At 47.4% G+C, this 19,333-nt stretch overlaps 1 protein-coding gene across 1 annotated transcript in view; it reads right to left on the bottom strand.

Annotated features, from left to right (window-relative positions):
* LOC143745437 (ATP-binding cassette sub-family C member 2-like) overlaps positions 1-16,684 on the bottom strand; it is a 79,988-nt gene extending 63,304 nt beyond the window's left edge. Inside the window, exons 1-7 of the mRNA XM_077237533.1 lie at positions 16,634-16,684; positions 15,269-15,439; positions 9,746-9,889; positions 9,336-9,476; positions 3,092-3,214; positions 2,948-3,003; positions 2,455-2,677 (exon numbers count right to left, since the gene is read on the bottom strand). Of these exons, the coding sequence (XP_077093648.1) occupies positions 2,455-2,677; positions 2,948-3,003; positions 3,092-3,214; positions 9,336-9,476; positions 9,746-9,889; positions 15,269-15,439; positions 16,634-16,684 (909 nt within the window). The remainder of the gene's footprint in view (positions 1-2,454; positions 2,678-2,947; positions 3,004-3,091; positions 3,215-9,335; positions 9,477-9,745; positions 9,890-15,268; positions 15,440-16,633) is intronic.
* Between the last annotated feature and the right edge of the window lie 2,649 nt (positions 16,685-19,333).

The raw sequence follows: 19,333 nt of genomic DNA, 5'->3' as shown, positions 1-19,333 counted from the left end.
CTTGTCGACGCGTCACGCTATCGACGGATGCTTCCCTCACAGGATGGGGGGCGGTCATGAGTGGCCGCTCGGTGAAAGGTCTTTGGTTGGGGCTCATGGCAGTTGCGTCCAACGTAGTTACTTTTGGCCTTATGTACATGAGACCCCTGCTATGGTGGCTCAGGACCAAGGGGTTTTCTCCAAGGGGAAATCCGTTTTCGCATGATCAAGGTCACGCGGCTAAGCCTTGGTGCCTCGGTCATGTGGAAGAACCTTGGTTCCTCGCCCAGGCCCAGTGTTGGGGGCTTCTTGTCGACGCATAATGCTATCGACGGATGCCTCCCTCACAAGTCGAGGGCAATCATGAGTGGTTGCTCGGTGAAGGGTCTGGACAACACACTGATGGTCTCGTATATCAGAGCAGATATCCTGTTGAGGCAGGGGCTCTGGCTCGGGGAATGGAGACTTCACCCCGAGGTGGTGGAGCTTCTTAGGGAGAACTTCGGTCAAACTACAAGTCGACCTTTCGCATCGCTTGTACAATGCATTGCCCTTGTGGTTCTCCCTCACGCATCCAGCTCCGTTTGGACTGGATGTGATGTAATAGGTGTGGTTGCCGCTACACCTATATGCTTTTCCCGATATCTTTGCTCCTGGGAGCTCTGGAGTTATGGATACTGTGGGCTCGGCCTCTGAGGGGGCCCAGCTCATAGATTCAGGTCTCTCGACCGAGGTCGTGGAGACCATACTCCAGTCCAGAGCTCCCTCCACGAGAAGACTAAATATGCATTGACATGGAAACTGTTCTCTGCCTGGTGCAGAGAACGCCTTCTGAACCTTGTTTCTGCCCTGTTGGTCCAGAACTAGATTTCTGTAATGAATGTTTCTTTGCTGGGTTACCTCTGAGGAGAGATACTTAATTCCGTCTTCTCCGTGGTACATGAGGCTGAGGCCTGCACGTACTTGGATTTGCACCTGGTTTGGTGGTAGTATTTCTTCACCCCAGGTCGGGTTGTATTTCTTAGTTCCCTACTAAATGTGCGGGTCATTTGTGCTCCAGGCCTTCTGTCCTCCACCTTTAATACCCCAGATCAGGAAAAACTTAATCTGTTTTGCCCTTTCCGGGCTTTGGATGCGTATGTCCACAGAGCTGCTCAGTGGCGTATATCAGAACAATTATTGGTCTGCTTCGGGTAACTTAAGATAGGTTGCCCTGCATCTAAACAGATAATGAGCAAGTGGGTAGTTGACGCTATCTCACTTGCTTATGAAGCGGCCGGACAGCCTTCACCTATGGCTGTTCAGGCCCATTCTACAAGGAGTATGGCTGCCTCTAGTCTTTAATTTCGGGGGTTTCCCTTCAGGACATTTGTAATGCGGCAGGCTGGTCCTCACCACATACATTAGTCAGATTTTATGACCTAGACCTCTCCACTCCCGGGGCTAGGCTGCTTGCTTCTTAGTGTGTGCCAGGACTTCACATAGAACGGGCATTTCTCATTATGGCGTAGTGGGTATAGGGTTCCCACCGCGTCTCAACGCAGCTCGAGTTCCCTTGAAAGGGAACGTCTCAGGTTCGGTATGTAACCCTGGTTCCCTGATAGGGAACGAGACGCTGCGTTCTCCTGCCATACTTCCTGCATGCCCTGATCGACTTGCTTCAGGCTTTTTCAGAAGCTGTCGCGGTCTGTTTTCTGGTGTTCTTTATAGCTTCCTGGTCTATGACGTCACCCGCCTATGACATCTCGCTCTTCAATTGGACTGATTATACACGTGCTTCACGACGCAATCACGCAGAGCATTCCCACTGCGTCTCAACACAGCGTCTCGTTCCCTCTCAGGGAACCAGGGTTACATACGTAACCTGAGATGATTTTCTTCATATTTCTTTTGTTGTTAGTAGGCCTACTTAACAGAAAATATGACGCATATTTTAAAAAGATATCACAACAAACATTTAGGTATTTAGAAATTTGTCTTTATTTATATTAATTAAACTAAATATTTTCTCCTAATTAAAAATTATTTTATTGTTGCTGCTTTTGTTTATATTTGTATATCTATATTTGTAGATATTTCATCAAAATTAAAGGTTTCGTTTGGTTTTATTTATTCATAAAGCACTTTTACACAACTGACCATTGAACAAAGTGCTGTACAATATCCATAAAACCAAAAACACAACAATAAAACTACAGTTAAATAACAGCGAAATAAACCCCTCAGTTTTTATAGCCTACACGAACAACTACTATACCCCATTAAATGCTAATGCGAGGAGGTATTCCTTAAGCCTATGTTTAAAAACACTATTTGAACCCAAACCATACAATGAGAAAAACTAATAAATTTGGCTGTAATAAATTAGAGTATTTTTTTTTAAGTTGGTCTAAAGTTTGAAGTTTTTTTCAGTTTGTGCAGTATAAACCAACGCTAATAATTAGCAGTGAACAGATTTTTTATTATAAAACTCACCATAACTAGAACATCGTGACTGACTCCTTTGGCCAAGCCGTTCTGAGCATCATCACGAGCCGGTCGTTTGTTTCGTTTCTTCTGTAAGACACTGCGAGCCTTTCTCAGCTCTTTCGTCATAACGTCCTCAAACTGCTGACAGATGGAGTGAGTGGACTCTTCCTCGTTCAGATCCCACATGTCCTCCTGAACCAGAGGCCTCTTATAACCTTTGACGACCATGCTGAGGAAAACCCCCCACACACACACATACAGTCAAACCAAAATGTATTCACACACCTTGCTCTCCTCACTTGCATAAATTAACTTTAGTGTCCTGCACTCACTAGTAAAAACATATCACAAATTATATATGGTGTCTGAATATTTTTGGTTTGACTGGTTGTGAGTATAATATACACATAATCTGTGTGTCATACAGACACAACAGCGACTTGCAAAAAATCTAATCAGTAAAAAAGCAAGATAAGGAACACAATAAAGTCAGATCCACCTGTTAAACCAGTTAAAGGTGATCCTGCTGAGAAACGTTGCTTTTGCTTCAGGATTCTGTGAAGAATTTGAGAAAGTACATTAGAGAAATATACGTTTATTACAAGTGACATCACAAGTGGCATTTCTCGCATGCTTTCTGTACCGTTTGTGAAAGTTTTTTAACTTCAGGTGAAAGGTCAGCGATGGCTGATAGAACCAGAGCGATGAGCTGCAGTCCATAACTGATGTAGAACAGGGAAAACCGTGGGACATCCGGCACTTCATCCTGGGGAAAAACATTTCAGGAAGACTTTACAGTAATGATCAGTTTGTTGACATGCGTTGATGCTTTAGTCACATTGTGCCATGCACTTTTAATGAGCAACAATGTTTTACAGCATTTGTTAATATAACCGTCTTTATAACAGTACAGCAGATACTTGCATAAAATGCATATAAATATCATGCCAACAATGTCTTAGTAAGATGATATTTAAATGCTTAGTTTAATGATCAAAGCTCTGTAGTTTTAAAACATAATGGAACTGGACTGTAAACCCTAACGCTCAAAGTTAATTAATTGGTTTGAGTAGAGCCAACTTAAATTATTCAAATTACTTCCATCAAATTAACTTTTATGAGTATTTAGAAGTTTCTTTTGTTTTTGAGTTCACAAAACTGACAAATTTTCAGTAAATTGAATTGTTTCATTGTTTTGAGTTCTATTAACTTATTTCTTTTAATTTAGACAAACTTAAATTTAGCTGAAACTGGGCTTCTATTTCCCAGCCTGCTTTGCCATGACACTTAAAAGGGAGAGTAAATGCTAAAATAAAGTGTTACGTATATAACAGGTTTTTTTTGTTCCAGATTAATGTTAAGTGAGAGATTTAGTAGTGTTTGTTTTGCTATGCTAGTTTAGAAGAGTTTCTGTTATGTTGGGTTTTTGGGGGGTTTCCATCATGTGACGAGTGGAGCGTGAGCTTGGTTTGAGAACAGTGTATGTTAAATGTTTTATTGCTAACTCATTCATTGAGTCCTATGCTATGCTAATGCTATCAAAGCATTATGTCCCCAATTAGTTGTGTATGAATTATATTTAGGGCAGTCATGGCTAATGGTAACAGAGTTGGACTGGTGACCCAAAGGTTGCTGGTTCGATTCCAGTACCGGCAGGAATATGACTGAGGTGTCCTTGAGCAAGGCACCTAACCCCCAATTGCTCCCCGGGCGCCACTCAAGGCTGCCCGCTGCTCCGGGTGTGTGTATCCACGTTTGCAGTGTGTGTGTGTGTGTTCACTACTCACTACTCTGCTCCTAATGTGTGTGCACTTACTTGGATGGGTTAAATGCAGAGGTCAAATTCCAATACCATACTTGGCCATCACATGTCACTTTCACTTTCACAATTAGTTTACTTGTATTAACTTAAAAAATTGGATGTAATTGATAACCTCAAATTATTTGAGTTTTTCCAACTTATTCGGGTGTACAGTTTATTGTTATGCACCTTAAAACCTATTTCTGTCACGGTATACTATTCCTTGGTTCCTTCTCGTCTCATGTTTATGTTGTTGTACGAGTGTACGTGTGTAGTGGGCGTGATTGTATGTCATTACCAGATCCGCTCCAGCTGTTCATCATATCATCATCAGCTGCAGCTCATCTCATCACCCTATATATACTCACCGTTGTTCTGCCCCCTTTGTCAGATCGTTGTTTGATGTCTCCTTGTCGGCGTTCCAGTCCTGTCTTCCTGCTTTCCAGTCTTCGTGTTTCCTGTGGATTCGTCGTGTTTGCGTGTGGATTATTCGTCATCTTTTTTCACCTCTTCAATGTTCCTGTCTTCACCATCTGACCATCAAAGTCCCTGCACCAGCCATCCACGCCCGTGTCTTCAAATATAGTGTTTACATTGAATCAGAGTTACTTGCAATTTGCTTCCTGTCTTTCGTTCGCCAGCATGACAGAACGATCTGACCAAGGAATGGAAGTAGCGAGTGGTTCATCGACGGCGTTGGAGGAATTAATTCATCACAGCATACGAAGAATGGACTCCCAAGAAAGGAATTTGAATGACACGGGTCGTGCAGTACAATCTTTGGTGGCGCAGGTGTCCGAGCTTACTCAACAAATCCAACATCTGCGAGCTCCCACTGTGCCGTCCACACCAGCAGTTCCCCCCACACCACCAGAAGACCATCCCCAGTCAGAGCCTCACCTACCAGTGCCGGAAGCCTATGCTGGTGAGTCCGCTTTTTGTCAGGCATTCTTGACACGATGCTCTATGCATTTTGCTCTGCAACCGAGAAATTTTTGCACTGAACAAGCCAAAGTGGCCTTCGTGTTAACATTGCTGACTGGGAGAGCGGCGCTATGTGGAACGGCGGTGTAGGACAACCAAGACCCGTGCTGCGCCTAGTTCCAGACACTTTCCGCCGAAATGAGGCGGGTATACGATCGTGCTGTGGCGGGGAGAGAAGCTGCCAGGGTGTTGGCCGACCTACAGCAGGGAGAGAGGTCGGTCTCTGACTTTTCCATCGAGTTTCGGACCCTGGCGGCTGAATGTCAATGGAACGAGGAGGCGCAGTGGGACATGTTCCTGCATGGGTTGGCTGATCGCGTCCAGAGAGTGATCTACGCTCTGGACATCCCCATATCGTTAAATGAACTCATTGAGTTGGCCCTGCGGGTGGACGCTCAACTTTCACGAGCAGAGCGATGAGTTCCGTCCACCCGCACACTGGGAGGAGCCGAGGGTCCACGGTCCAGCGGCAGGGACGTGGTCAGCCCCATCTACGACCAAGAACCCATGCAGGTGGGACGAGCTCGGCTTTCCCAGGAGGAGAGGGAGAGGCGAAGATCCCAGGGCCTTTGTCTGTACTGTGGAGGAACGGGACATTATGCTTACAACTGCCCGGTAAAAGGTCAAGCCCAATAGTAAGTATGAGGCTACTATCGGGTGGGATCTCCGCCGAGAAGACCTCATCCACATCTACACTCCTCCCGGTAAGACTAAGATGGTCAGTCCACCAGCACAACTGTAAAGCACTTTTGGACTCCGGGGCGGAAGAGAATTTCATGGACCACTCTTTTGCACACAAGTATCAGATTCTCCTCAAACCCTTCACACACAAGATTGCAGTACACGCACTGAACGGTCAAGAACTCCCCACCATTTCATTCACCACTCAAGACATCACCCTTATCACGTCAGGCAATCACTCCGAGACTATTTTTTTTACATACTGGATTCACCCCTTGCACCCATTGTTCTTGGGCTCATGGCTCATCCGTCGCAAACCCTCGAGTGGACTGGCACCAAAGATCTGTGTTGGAGTGGAGCAAGGAATGTCATAAGTCTTGTCTTGTGTCTGCTTGTCCGTCTGTGCCTGTTTCTGTGTTTCAGGAGGAAGCAGGGGATTTGTCTAACGTGCCCGCAGAGTACCTTGACCTGAAGGAGGTGTTTAGTAACTCTCGTGCTGCTTCTCTACCTCTGCATCGTCCCTATGACTGTGCCATAGATTTACTGCAAGGTAAGTCTCTGCCTAAAGGCAAGCTATACTTGCTTTCTGTTCCAGAGAGTGAGGCTATGGAGAAATATATTTCTGATTCTCTAGCAACCAAGTTCATTCTCTGGGCTTGGCCACTCCACCACAGCCTTAACCTTCTCAGGGTCCATACGCACTCCTTCAGACGAAATGATGTGCCCTAGAAAAGGAACAGACTGTGAATGAAAATGTCATTTCTCCGCCTTGACAAAAAGCCCATTCTCTAGCAACCTCTGAAGCACTTGTTGGACGTTTTGCACATGTTTCTGGAGAGAAGACGAAAAAATGAATATGTCATCCAGGTAGACATATATGAACTGATCTATCATGTCTTGCAACACATCATTGACGAGTGCCTGGAAGACCGCTGGGGAGGACAGCCCGAACGGCATTACCAAGTATTCAAAGTGCACCCTGGGGGTGTTAAAAGCAGTCTTCCACTCATCCCCCTCCCTAATGCGAACCAAATGATATGCGTTACGTAAGTCCAATTTCGTGAAGACGGACGCTCCCTGCAACCTCTTGAAAGCTGAAGACATCAACGGCAAAGGATAAGTATTCTTTACCGTGATGCTGTTCAACCCCCGGTAATCAATACAAGGTCGCAGAAAACCGTCCTTCTTCCCAACATGAAAATATAATAATCTCACCATAAATGCATTTAATTAAATAAAATGTAATAATCTAAATGTATTTTTGGACTTGCAGACTTGGAGGAGTTCCGTTTTCGCACGCACGTGCACACATGCACGACTTGTTTTAATAGGCTACATTTATGTTGTTAATAAATAACAACAAGTTTTGTTTTTCACTGTAGAAATCTCAAATGTCATGATTTGCCAATGCAAGAGAGTACCGGCACCTTTCTTTTCCCACTTCAAGCACTGCCCGAAACACTATTTTGTTTCCACACTCTCATGGGAGGTTGAATCGAAGGTCAAGACGGCCTTAGAAGGGGTAAAGCCTCCGCCCGACTGCCCACCGAATCGTTTGTTTGTGCCGGAGGGATTACGGTCCGATGTCATTCAGTGGGGTCATTGCTCCAATGTGGCTTGTCTTCCAGGAGTTAACCGCACCAGCTTCTTAGTTAAGCAACGATTCTGGTGGCCACGTATGGCCCGTGACATTCACAGTTTTGTTTTGGCTTGCTTGGTTTGTACCACTGGTAAGACTTCCAATCGACCCCCAGATGGGTTACTCCAACCACTGCCTGTCCCTTCGAGACCCTGGTCCCATATCGCTCTAGATTTTATCACCGCCCTCCCACCCTCCCAGGGTAACACAATCGTTGTGACCGTGGTGGACCGGTTCTCGAAGGCGGCTCACTTTATTCCCTTACCCAAATTACCTACAGCTTTGTAAGGAGACAACGTTGATAGTCGTAGATCATGTCTTTCGCTTACATGGCCTACCGATGGACGTGGTCTCCGACAGAGGACCCCAGTTTGTGTCCAAATTTTGGCGAGAATTTTGTAAGTTACTGGGCGCGACGGTTAGTCTGTCCTCAGGGTTTCATCCCCAGAGCAATGGCCAAACCGAGAGAGCCAACCAAGGTCTGGAGAGAGTGTTACGGTGTTTGGTTTCCAAGAATCCTTCCTCATGGAGCCAACAACTGTCCATGGTGGAGTACGCCCACAACACATTGCCAGTGTCGGCCACGGGCCTTTCTTTGTTTGAGTGTAGTTTAGGGTACCTGCCACCAATTTTTTCCAGTCTGGAATCCGAGGTTGCGGTCCCCTCCGCTCACGCCCTCGTCTAGAGGTGTCACCCCACTTGGACTAGAGCCCGCGAGACTGTATTCCAGGTGGGGGCGCGCACCAAGGCCGATCGCCACCGGTCAAGGCCTCCCGTACACGTCGTTGGTCAGAAAGTGTGGCTTTCTACGAGAAACATTTCTCTCCGTACCGTCTCGAATAAATTTGCCCCCAAATTCATTGGCCTGTTCACTGTCACCAAGATCCTTAGTCCGGTGGCAGTCCGCCTCAATTTACCTCCGGCGTACAGGCGGATTCATCCCGTTTTCCACGTATCCAAAATTAAGCCCGTGTTTCATTCTCACATTAACCCGCCAGTCCCGGTGGTTCCTTCTCGTCTCGTGTTTATGTTGTTGTACGAGTGCTCGTGTGTAGCGGGCGTGATTGTATGTCATTACCTGATCCGCTCCAGCTGTTCATCATATCATCACCAGCTGCAGCTCATCTCATCACCCTATATATACTCACCGTTGTTCTACCCTCTTTGTCAGATCGTTGTTTGATGTCTTCTTGTCGGCGTTCCAGTCCTGTCTTCCTGCTTTCCAGTCTTCGTGTTTCCTGTGGATTCGTCGTGTTTGCGTGTGGATTATTCGTCATCTTTTTTCACCTCTTCACTGTTCCTGTCTTCACCATCTGACCATCGAAGTCCCTGCGCCAGCCATCCACGCCCGTGTCTTCAAATATATTGTGTTTACAATAAATCAGAGTTACTTGCAATTTGCTTCCTGCCTTTCGTTCGCCAGCATGACAATTTCAAGGTTTACATTCTCAAGCCACCAAACACTGTTGTTGTGTAAATGAACTGAGTTTTCTGTTCGGTGTTGTGTTAGCGGCCCCTAAGTTAATAACTAATGATCTTCGCAACGGAAGGGAATCAATCAAAACTAACTTTAGCTGGACAATAACTTTATTCTAAATTTGCTGTAAAGCCAAAACAATCTCTGTTACTGTAATTTCCTATTATCACTGTAAAGCTGCTTTGAACCAATCCATGTTGTTAAAAGCGCTATATAAATGAAGGAGACTTGACTTGACGTGTAGCCATATTTTGCCATGCATTCTCCTGTACAGTATCTTGGTTCTCTGTGAGTGTTTTGTGTACCTGTGCCAGCGATTCCCTCAGTAACGTCTGGAACTGGAAAACTGCACACAGCACCTGAAGGATCCAGAAGAGGAACAGGCTCCCGGAGTCCACAGACTTCACCCTGCGCCGCATTGACTCCTGGCACAACATCACCACTATCTGCACACACAGACACACACACACACACACACACACACACACACACACACACACACACACACACACACACACACACAGACACACACACACACACACACACACACACACACACACACACACACACACACACACACACACACACACACACACACACACACACACACACACACACACACACACACACACACACACACACACAACCTCTGAGCATTCATCCAGAGTCTTCAGCTCTGTGTGTTTTTGGATTTCCACAGGATTGTTAAATGTACCCATGAAACTGCAAAGAGAACAGGGTTGATGTAAAACACTGCTGGGTGTTTCTGCGCGGCGGATTCACTCGACGGCCCATAATCCTCTCCCAGAGTGAGCGCTAACTCCGCTACCGCTGTCAGGAACAGCAGCCCACACACAATCTGATGGACCAAAATAAAAATGAGTTCGAGTGAACAATGTGACGAACAGCCTGGCATTCATACACAAGCCATCCAGGGGCGTCCATCCAAACATTCAACTGGGAAAACAAGAATCTGCATGCGAAAATGTGCACAAAAGCTCAGAGAAATGATATTCCATCGAGGCATCTCAAAAGTATGAATGAGTAATAGTCCATGAATGTCAAATGTTTTTATAGCTTGATATATAAATTGATTCACTATTATTTTAAAAGGTCATAAAAGATAAGATGTATAATAATTAATATGTCATTATAATAAGAATGTAAGATAATAGATTGCAAAGATGCACTTAAACATGTAACATAATGTCCTTTGTGGTAACAGTTGTTTTATATTTGTATGTTTACATTAGTAGGATTACGGTAATGTCCTGGCACTTGAAAGGATGTTAGGATGTTGCCGTTCTGATTATCGACCAGGTTTCCACGCCAGTGGACACGTACTGTAAAGGCCTATTCACATTAAGCACAACTATAATGATAACTAGCTAACATCAACATCAGCACACAATATTGTTGTTTATTATAAGCGCGCTGTCTCTTTAAATGCTCGAGCTCGTTAAAGTAGGATGGATTCTGATTGGCTTTCAGTGTTCCAGCTGGAACAAAATCGTTCTGAAATTGAATCCAGCGATATTGTTCCTACAAAACTGAGAACATGTAACAAAAGTAAGAAGTTTCCACTTGACATTTATTTGACTGTGTTTTATAAAGATGGTTGTTGTGGGTTACACTTTATTTTAAGGTGTCATTGTTACAGTGTAATTACATATTTAAGTACTGAGTAATATTAAACATCTACATGTACTTATATAGTTTGGGTAGGATTAGGATTTGGTTGAGGGTTAGTTGCGTGTAATTATGCATGATTTACTGTTATTACTATAAGTACATGTAACATACAAGGACACAGTAAAATAAAGTGCTACTGTCACGGTTCCTCTGGTTTTCTGGTCCTGTCCCGCACTACATTTCCCAGCATTCCCCTGGATCCTCACCTGCACTCGATTCCCTCATCACCACACCTGATCTCTATCACGTCATAATCATCTCATCACCAGCCTTTATATTCTGTTTGCTCTCACTCCCTCACTGCTGGGTATTATATGTTAGACATTATTCTGTTCCCTTGTGCCTTTTAAAGTTCTTGCAGGGCTAGTGTCTGTTGTGTTGCTAGCGAGGTGGATCCTTGTGTTATCAATAAGACATTATGAGGATCGTCCGAGAGAGGACTTCACTCTTCTTCTGTGAGTTATATGATGAGTATCGTCCGAGAGAGGACTTCACTCTTCTTCTGTGAGTTATATGATGAGGATCGTCCGAGAGAGGACTTCACTCTTCTTCTGTGAGTTATATGATGAGTATCGTCCGAGAGAGGACTTCACTCTTCTTCTGTGAGTTATATGATGAGGATCGTCCGAGAGAGGACTTCACTCTTCTTCTGTGAGTTATATGATGAGGATCGTCCGAGAGAGGACATCACTCTTCTTCTGTGAGTTATATTCAGTGGATCGTTTGAGAGAGGACTTCACTCTTCTTCTGTGAGTTATATGATGAGGATAGTCCGAGAGAGGACTTCACTCTTCTTCTGTGAGTTATATGATGAGGATCGTCCGAGAGAGGACTTCACTCTTCTTCTGTGAGTTATATGATGAGTATCGTCCGAGAGAGGACTTCACTCTTCTTCTGTGAGTTATATGATGAGGATCGTCCGAGAGAGGACTTCACTCTTCTTCTGTGAGTTATATGATGAGGATCGTCCGAGAGAGGACATCACTCTTCTTCTGTGAGTTATATTCAGTGGATCGTTTGAGAGAGGACTTCACTCTTCTTCTATGAGTTATATGATGAGTATCGTCCGAGAGAGGACTTCACTCTTCTTCTGTGGGTTATATGATGAGGATCGTCCGAGAGAGGACTTCACTCTTCTTCTGTGGGTTATATGATGAGGATCGTCCGAGAGAGGAGTTCACTCTTCTTCTGTGAGTTATATGATGAGGATCGTCCGAGAGAGGACTTCACTCTTCTTCTGTGAGTTATATGATGAGGATCGTCCGAGAGAGGACATCACTCTTCTTCTGTGAGTTATATTCAGTGGATCGTTTGAGAGAGGACTTCACTCTACTTCTGTGAGTTATATTCAGTGGATCGTTTGAGAGGACTTCACTCTTCTTCTGTGAATCAATTATCTTCAGTGAGTTATGTTCTGTTGACTGTCCGAGAAAGAGGACCTCTTGTATCTTCTGTGAGTTATCCTTAAGAGACATTTCAAGAATGGACTTCCTGCGTTCTATTATAGTTTAAGGTGATATTTCTGTCTGAAGACTTTTCCTAAGTTCCTGAACTTCTATTAGTCTGTGGAATTGCCTTAAATAAACTCTGTGAATTGTATCCTGGTCTTCAGCCTGGTTATATTGTGACAGAATACCCAGCCACCTCAAGGCAAGCTCCACCCACTTCCTCTACTTGCGCTACCAACGCTTTTCAGTCAATTATGGATACTGCTGCTTCCACCGTGGCACCTCAGTTGATGCAAGACATCGTCACTAGTGTTCTTCCTTCTGCTTACATCAGTCCCATGGCATTACCGGCTACATATTCGGGGGAAGATGATAGCAGGGACTTCCTCTTCTATTGTGAACTTTACTTTGTGGTAAACTCAACTCATTTCACTTCTGACACAAGTAAGATTGCCTTCATTCTCTCCCTTCTTACTGGCCACGCCCAGAGGTGGGCACAAAATCTGTTGGTTTCAGATGCTTCTCTTTTCCAGAATTTGAGTTACTTTACCAAAAGTTTCCATGCCGAGTTTGCTCAGTCGCTTAAAGCACAGCCCTTTGAGCAAGAACCCCTAATTCGTCCTGGACTCAGTGCATGGCCCCGAGCACGTAATCTCGTTTCAAATAGTGCCAACATGATGTCCAAGTTATCTGACCCCGCTTTGATGTCCGTCCGTGGAGCTCTCAGGCCTGCACTTCTTGCCAGTCCAGAGCCAGAGACCGTCCATGCTTCTCTGGAAGATACTGTGCTCATTGTGGGGTCCATGGCTGTTTTGTGTGTATGGGCAGCACACACATCCGATACAGCCCATGAACCCAGCTCAAAGCCCACTTCCATGCTGGTTCCGCCCAGTCCAGCCGAGCCTGCCCTGCTGGTTACGTCCAGCCACGTCAGCCACGTCCAGCCAGAGCTTCACGTCAGCCACGTCCAGCCAGAGCTTCACGTCAGCCACGTCCAGCCAGAGACCGTCCGGCCGGGGACCGTCCAGCCAAAGACCTGTTCACCGCTGGTTCCGTCCAGCCCAGCCGAGCCCTCTTCACCGCTGGTTCCGTCCAGCCCAGCCGAGCCCTCTTCACCGCTGGTCCCGCCCATCTCGGAACTCTCTTCGCCGCTGGTCCCGCCAAGCTCGGAGCTCTCTTCGCCGTTGGTTCCGCCCACCTCAGGTCCCTCTTCGCCGCTGCTCTCGTCCAGTCCTGAGCCGCCTTCGCCGCTGGTCCAGTCCAGTACAGAGCCCGTCTCCGAGCAAGAGCCAGAGCCCGTCTTCGAACCAGAGCTATTCTTATGCTCAGTCAGTCAAGGTCCAAGCCTAGTCCACATTAAAGTCATCGTCTGCTCCGATGAACCAGCTCAATGTATTAGCCCCGTCGTATCAGTTCAATTCTTTTGCACAGAAGAGCCAGTTCAATTAATTTGCCCAGTCAAGTTGAGTCGTTTGTCTACCCAGTCGAATACGAGTCAAGTCCGACCGAATGCTAAGAGTTGCCCAGACGAGTCTGTGACGACGGTCTACCAAGGCAAACTCGTGCCAACTGTCAGTCCAGTCGAAATCAAACTCAAGACTGTCCTCTGCACAGTTAAACTATTACCTCTCGTCGGCCCAGCCAAGTCGGAGCAAATCTTCTGCCCAGCCAAGTCGGAGCAAATCATCGACCCTGACCAAACCCTATTTAGAACCTGCTCCTCCGTGGGCGGTCACTCGGCCTACTCCACCATGGCTGACCACTCGACTCTCTCCGCCCTGGCCTTCCGAAATAGGGTCTCCACCCGAGAGAAAGCCTCCACCCCGGTCACCTGAAAGTCACGTCTGCCCTGGTCGACCACACAATCTACTCCTCTCTGGCTTCTCCCCGGCTCCATCCTGGTTCCACCCTAGTTTTCACTATGACCTCTCCCTGACTCTCCCTGACTCTCTCCTCCCTTCTGTTGTTTAGGCGCGAGGACGCGCCTCCGGGGAGGGGGGAGTTCTGTCACGGTTCCTCTGGTTTTCTGGTCCTGTCCCGCACTACATTTCCCAGCATTCCCCTGGATCCTCACCTGCACTCGATTCCCTCATCACCACACCTGATCTCTATCACGTCATAATCATCTCATCACCAGCCTTTATATTCTGTTTGCTCTCACTCCCTCACTGCTGGGTATTATATGTTACACATTATTCTGTTCCCTTGTGCCTTTTAAAGTTCTTGTGCAGGGCTAGTGTCTGTTGTGTTGCTAGCGAGGTGGATCCTTGTGTTATCAATAAGACATTATGAGGATCGTCCGAGAGAGGACTTCACTCTTCTTCTGTGAGTTATATGATGAGTATCGTCCGAGAGAGGACTTCACTCTTCTTCTGTGAGTTATATGATGAGGATCGTCCGAGAGAGGACTTCACTCTTCTTCTGTGAGTTATATGATGAGGATCGTCCGAGAGAGGACATCACTCTTCTTCTGTGAGTTATATTCAGTGGATCGTTTGAGAGAGGACTTCACTCTTCTTCTGTGAGTTATATGATGAGGATCGTCCGAGAGAGGACTTCACTCTTCTTCTGTGGGTTATATGATGAGGATCGTCCGAGAGAGGACTTCACTCTTCTTCTGTGAGTTATATGATGAGGATCGTCCGAGAGAGGACTTCACTCTTCTTCTGTGAGTTATATGATGAGGATCGTCCGAGAGAGGACATCACTCTTCTTCTGTGAGTTATATTCAGTGGATCGTTTGAGAGAGGACTTCACTCTACTTCTGTGAGTTATATTCAGTGGATCATTTGAGAGGACTTCACTCTTCTTCTGTGAATCAATTATCTTCAGTGAGTTATGTTCTGTTGACTGTCCGAGAAAGAGGACCTCTTGTATCTTCTGTGAGTTATCCTTAAGAGACATTTCAAGAATGGACTTCCTGCGTTCTATTATAGTTTAAGGTGATATTTCTGTCTGAAGACTTTTCCTAAGTTCCTGAACTTCTATTAGTCTGTGGAATTGCCTTAAATAAACTCTGTGAATTGTATCCTGGTCTTCAGCCTGGTTATATTGTGACAGCTACCTTGTGAAATTAATTATATCGTATCTGATTTCACCTGTTTGCAGATGTAGAGTCTTGATGCCGGAGCTTTGGCCGATTTCTTGCAGAAACTCGTGAAGTGCCACGGAGCGCAGAGCCAGAGGAAGAGCACGGGGAACCAGACCAGAACTGTCCTCTCCACACACACCAGCAGGTCCGGGTCCGCACGCTGCAGGTACGAGGCATTCTCACACACACACACACACACACACGCACACACGCACGCACACACGCACGCACGCACGCACGCACGCACGCACGCACGCACGCACGCACGCACACGCACACACACACACACATGACGTAAGTGAAATCAGACACACTGGCAGGAGTTTAACTCAGAGCAGAAATCATCCTGATGTTGCTGAGTCTGTGAATCTGTCAATCATTAAATCTGTTATTGTAGTTACACTCAGAAAATACTGTGTGACTCATTAGCTTTTATTACTATCATATGCAATGTCATGATCTAACATAGGATGTATTTTTGTTTTTTTCATAAATTACCTTTTACCTAAATGGGCCATTCCACCGAATGGGTGACATTTGCTTGTTGTAACTCTTCAAAATTAAACTTTATTTTTTGTCTTTTTTCAACACTGAATCTAATACTACACATATTTAACTATTCAAAATGTGTATTGGTCAATCTCAGGCAACTTTATTATATTTTTTACAAGGTTTCTGAGCAGAAGATGGACACATGTTTTCTCAGTCCTGTTACCGAAACTCATGTGGCATTTACAGTTTTCCTACGAAAACAGTTCCTCTCGTACTGCATAATATCTTTTACGCTATCTGGAAAACCTCTTTTCCACGAGATATTGAAGCCAAAAATTATCCTTAATTTTGAATGAATGTAAAACGCGTTGCGGCAGCATGCAGACATTGGCAAGGCGGCTAGCGTGCCTATTGGCTGACCTGCGGCAACAGCAGCAGCCTATCAAGAGAGGCCCCGCGTGACACCATATCCAATGGGGGCGCTTCGCGCCACTACGTCACGGCCCGCCGAAATAGGCGTGGCCTTGACCTATAAATATAGCTCGACAGGCTGATACAAACTAATTTTCATCTCTTCAGCGAAGCTCACGCATCGCTGGATCCAGAGTGAGAAGCCGCGCCATTGAGAAAGAGCCTTCTGCGGGACGAGCCTTGAACCTGAAGTCGCTGGCCCTCACCTCACCGCCTTCAGCCGCCGTACCTGCTACACTTTCCGGCGTCAATATCCTTTTACTCTGCTGAGAGTGTGTGTTCGCCGCTGCAACTCACACTGTCCTTCTCTAAAAGAGCTAGCGTCTTTTTCAAGATGCCCAACAATTCCTGTGGCTCGTGCAGAACCGCACTCAGCGACGGGGACCGCCATGTCATCTGGGCTTCCTGCCTGGGTGAGGATCACGCGGCTCTCACGCTCGCTGACGAAGGATGACCTCATTGCGAGCTGATGCCTATGGTGACTCTGAGGACTCGCCTGGCATCCTTCTCAGAGCCTGCACTTCTGCCCGCTGTAGTGCCGCGCCGCAAGAAGCGCCGTGCTCAGCGCGCTCCCGAGCCTTCTCCTGCCTGCTAAAGCTCGCCGGTTCGCCCGCCAGCTTCGCCGGCATCGCTCGAGTCGTTCACCGCTGGACAACGGCTGCCTTCTGCCACCGCGTCCGCCATCGAGATCGACGAGACAGCCGAGGCCTGCTGCTCTATCCTGGCATCGGACAGTGAGGACTGGGCGAGCTCTGTGGACCGACCTTCTCCGCAAAATGGACGCGGAAGGACTGGAAGCCATCAGTGTGTTCCGGATTTAAGGAGCGCTACAGACCTGGCTCTTCGCGCCGCGAAATCCGCTGCAGAAGCCATTGGGTGAAACATGGCTTCTCTCACCGTGGCTGAGAGACAACTTTGGCTGACGTTGTCGGAGATGACGGACTCGGAGCGCTCTGTGTTCCTCGAGGCGCCCATCTCCCCAGCTGGCCTCTTCAGATCTGGTCGCTCAAAACAGCCGTCTGCTCGGAGCTCCCAGCCGCAGCCTCCACCCACGGCGGCTGCTCCTCAGCGCCGCCAGGCCCGAGACGAGAGACCGCGCTCTCGCTCTGCTGGCTGCCGCCCCCCTGCACGCTAGCCCCAGCCAAGGATTGAGATAAAGCCCGAGGTCTCAAAAACTTCCTAGCCCCCCTAGGAAAATGACGGTGTTCAAATCCCGCTGCGGCCAGATTTTCACCAAAACTTCTCGCTCGTTCAGTTCCAAACAATGTGACTGTCCCAGCGTATTTTGCAGTAAACAAGCCGGTACCACAACCCGCTTGCCTGCACGTAAACGCCGTTTGTACGGCGACCCAGATAAATATCGCTCGCTCTCTCTCCACAAACGGTCATACAGAAGCCGAGCGCGGCAAACACAGTGTTTACTTTTCAGCACACCGGAGCCCCTCGGTGCCACTACGTTGCGGCCAGAGCCCAGATCTCATTCTACCTCTAGCTATTCATGCAAATGCGTGGGCAAAGCTTCCCGGGGTGTCAGAATGGGTACTGACCATTATAAAAAGAGGCTATTCGCTGCAGTTCGCTCGACGTCCCCGCCGTTACCCGGCGCGCGTCGAAACTACGGTAAAAAACGAGGTAGCTCATCTACTTCGAGCCGAAATAGCGAAACTACTGGGCAAAGGGGCCATAGAAACTTTATCTCAGGCTCAGAGCGAAGGGGGTGTATACAGAAGATATTTTCTGGTACCGAAAAAAGACGGGGGTCTCAGACCCATTCTAGATCTGCGGCAACTGAACAGAGTGCTGGTGAAGCGCCAGTTCAGAATGCTTACAACCAGGAAAATCCTCGCGCAAGTTCGCCAGGGGGACTGGTTTATGTCAATAGATCTGAAAGACGCCTATTTCCAAATACAAATAGTGTCACGTCACAGGCGTTTCTTGAGATTCGCCATCGAGGGCCAGGCATATCAATACACAGTCCTGCTGTTCGGCCTGTCCCTGGCACCCCGTACATTTACGATGTGCATGGACGCGGCTCTCGCACCCCTGAGACTTCGGGGCATGAGAGTTTTGAACTACTTGGACGATTGGCTGATTCTAGCTCGATCACGCTCCGAGCTCATAGAACACAGGACCATATTACTCGAGCATCTCGAGAACCTGGGTCTAACAGTCAATTGGGCGAAAGGTTCGCTGTCTCCCAGTCAGAAAATTTCTTTTCTAGACACAGTACTGGACTCAGTTTCAGAAAATGCTGGGCCTTATGGTCTCAGCATCTTCGGTACTTCAGCTAGGTCTGCTTCGCATGCGCCCACTGCAGTCATGGCTGAAAGCGCGAGTTCCACCTCGGACGTGGGCCTCCGTTCTATTTCGCCTCAAGGTCGATCTGAAATGCGTCTCAGCTCTGGAACCCTGGAAGGCGATCGACTGGTATCAGTCAGGCGTGAGTCTGGGGACTTCCTCGAGTGTGATAGTGGTGTCCATGGACGCCCCCACCTCAGGGTGGGGAGCGCTGCTCGAGGGCAGACCATTCTTTGGCCAGTGGTCAGAACGGGAGAAGCTTCTACACATAAACTGTCTGGAAATGATGGCAGTCGACAACGCGCTGCTGCGTTTTTGTCCCTGAATAAAAGGTTACCACGTCCTGGTCCGATCGGACAACATGTCAGTGGTGGCCTACATAAATCACCAGGGTGGCGTCAGGTCCCGAAACCTTTACAGGCTGACGGAACGCCTCCTGGTTGCTGCCAGGAGCACAACCAGGAAAGCAGCTTCGTTGAAAGCAGCACATGTGCCTGATCACCTGAATCTGGGACCAGACAGACTGTCCAGAAACAATGTTCCAGCAGGAGAATGGACGCTGCACCCGCTGACGATCAGACTGCTGTGGGAGACATTCGGCAGAGCGCAGGTGGACCTGTTCGCGTCCCAGGAAAAACGCTCTGGACGAACCAGGCTTGGTTCCCAGTCCTGATGCAGCTGACCAGCACTGCCCCGTGGCCAATACCAATGAGTAAAGACCTCCTTTCTCAGGACAAGGGCTCGATCTGGCATCCTCGCCCGGAGCTATGGTCCCTGCATGCATGGGCCATCAACGGGTACCCGCTAGCCT

This window comes from Siphateles boraxobius, unplaced genomic scaffold (genome assembly GCF_051911475.1).
Source record: "Siphateles boraxobius isolate OS27281-9 unplaced genomic scaffold, OSU_SipBor_1 204, whole genome shotgun sequence".
Taxonomy (NCBI): domain Eukaryota; kingdom Metazoa; phylum Chordata; class Actinopteri; order Cypriniformes; family Leuciscidae; genus Siphateles; species Siphateles boraxobius.
The sequence above is the reverse complement of the archived record's forward strand: the minus strand, read 5'-3'. Positions and strand labels throughout refer to the sequence as shown.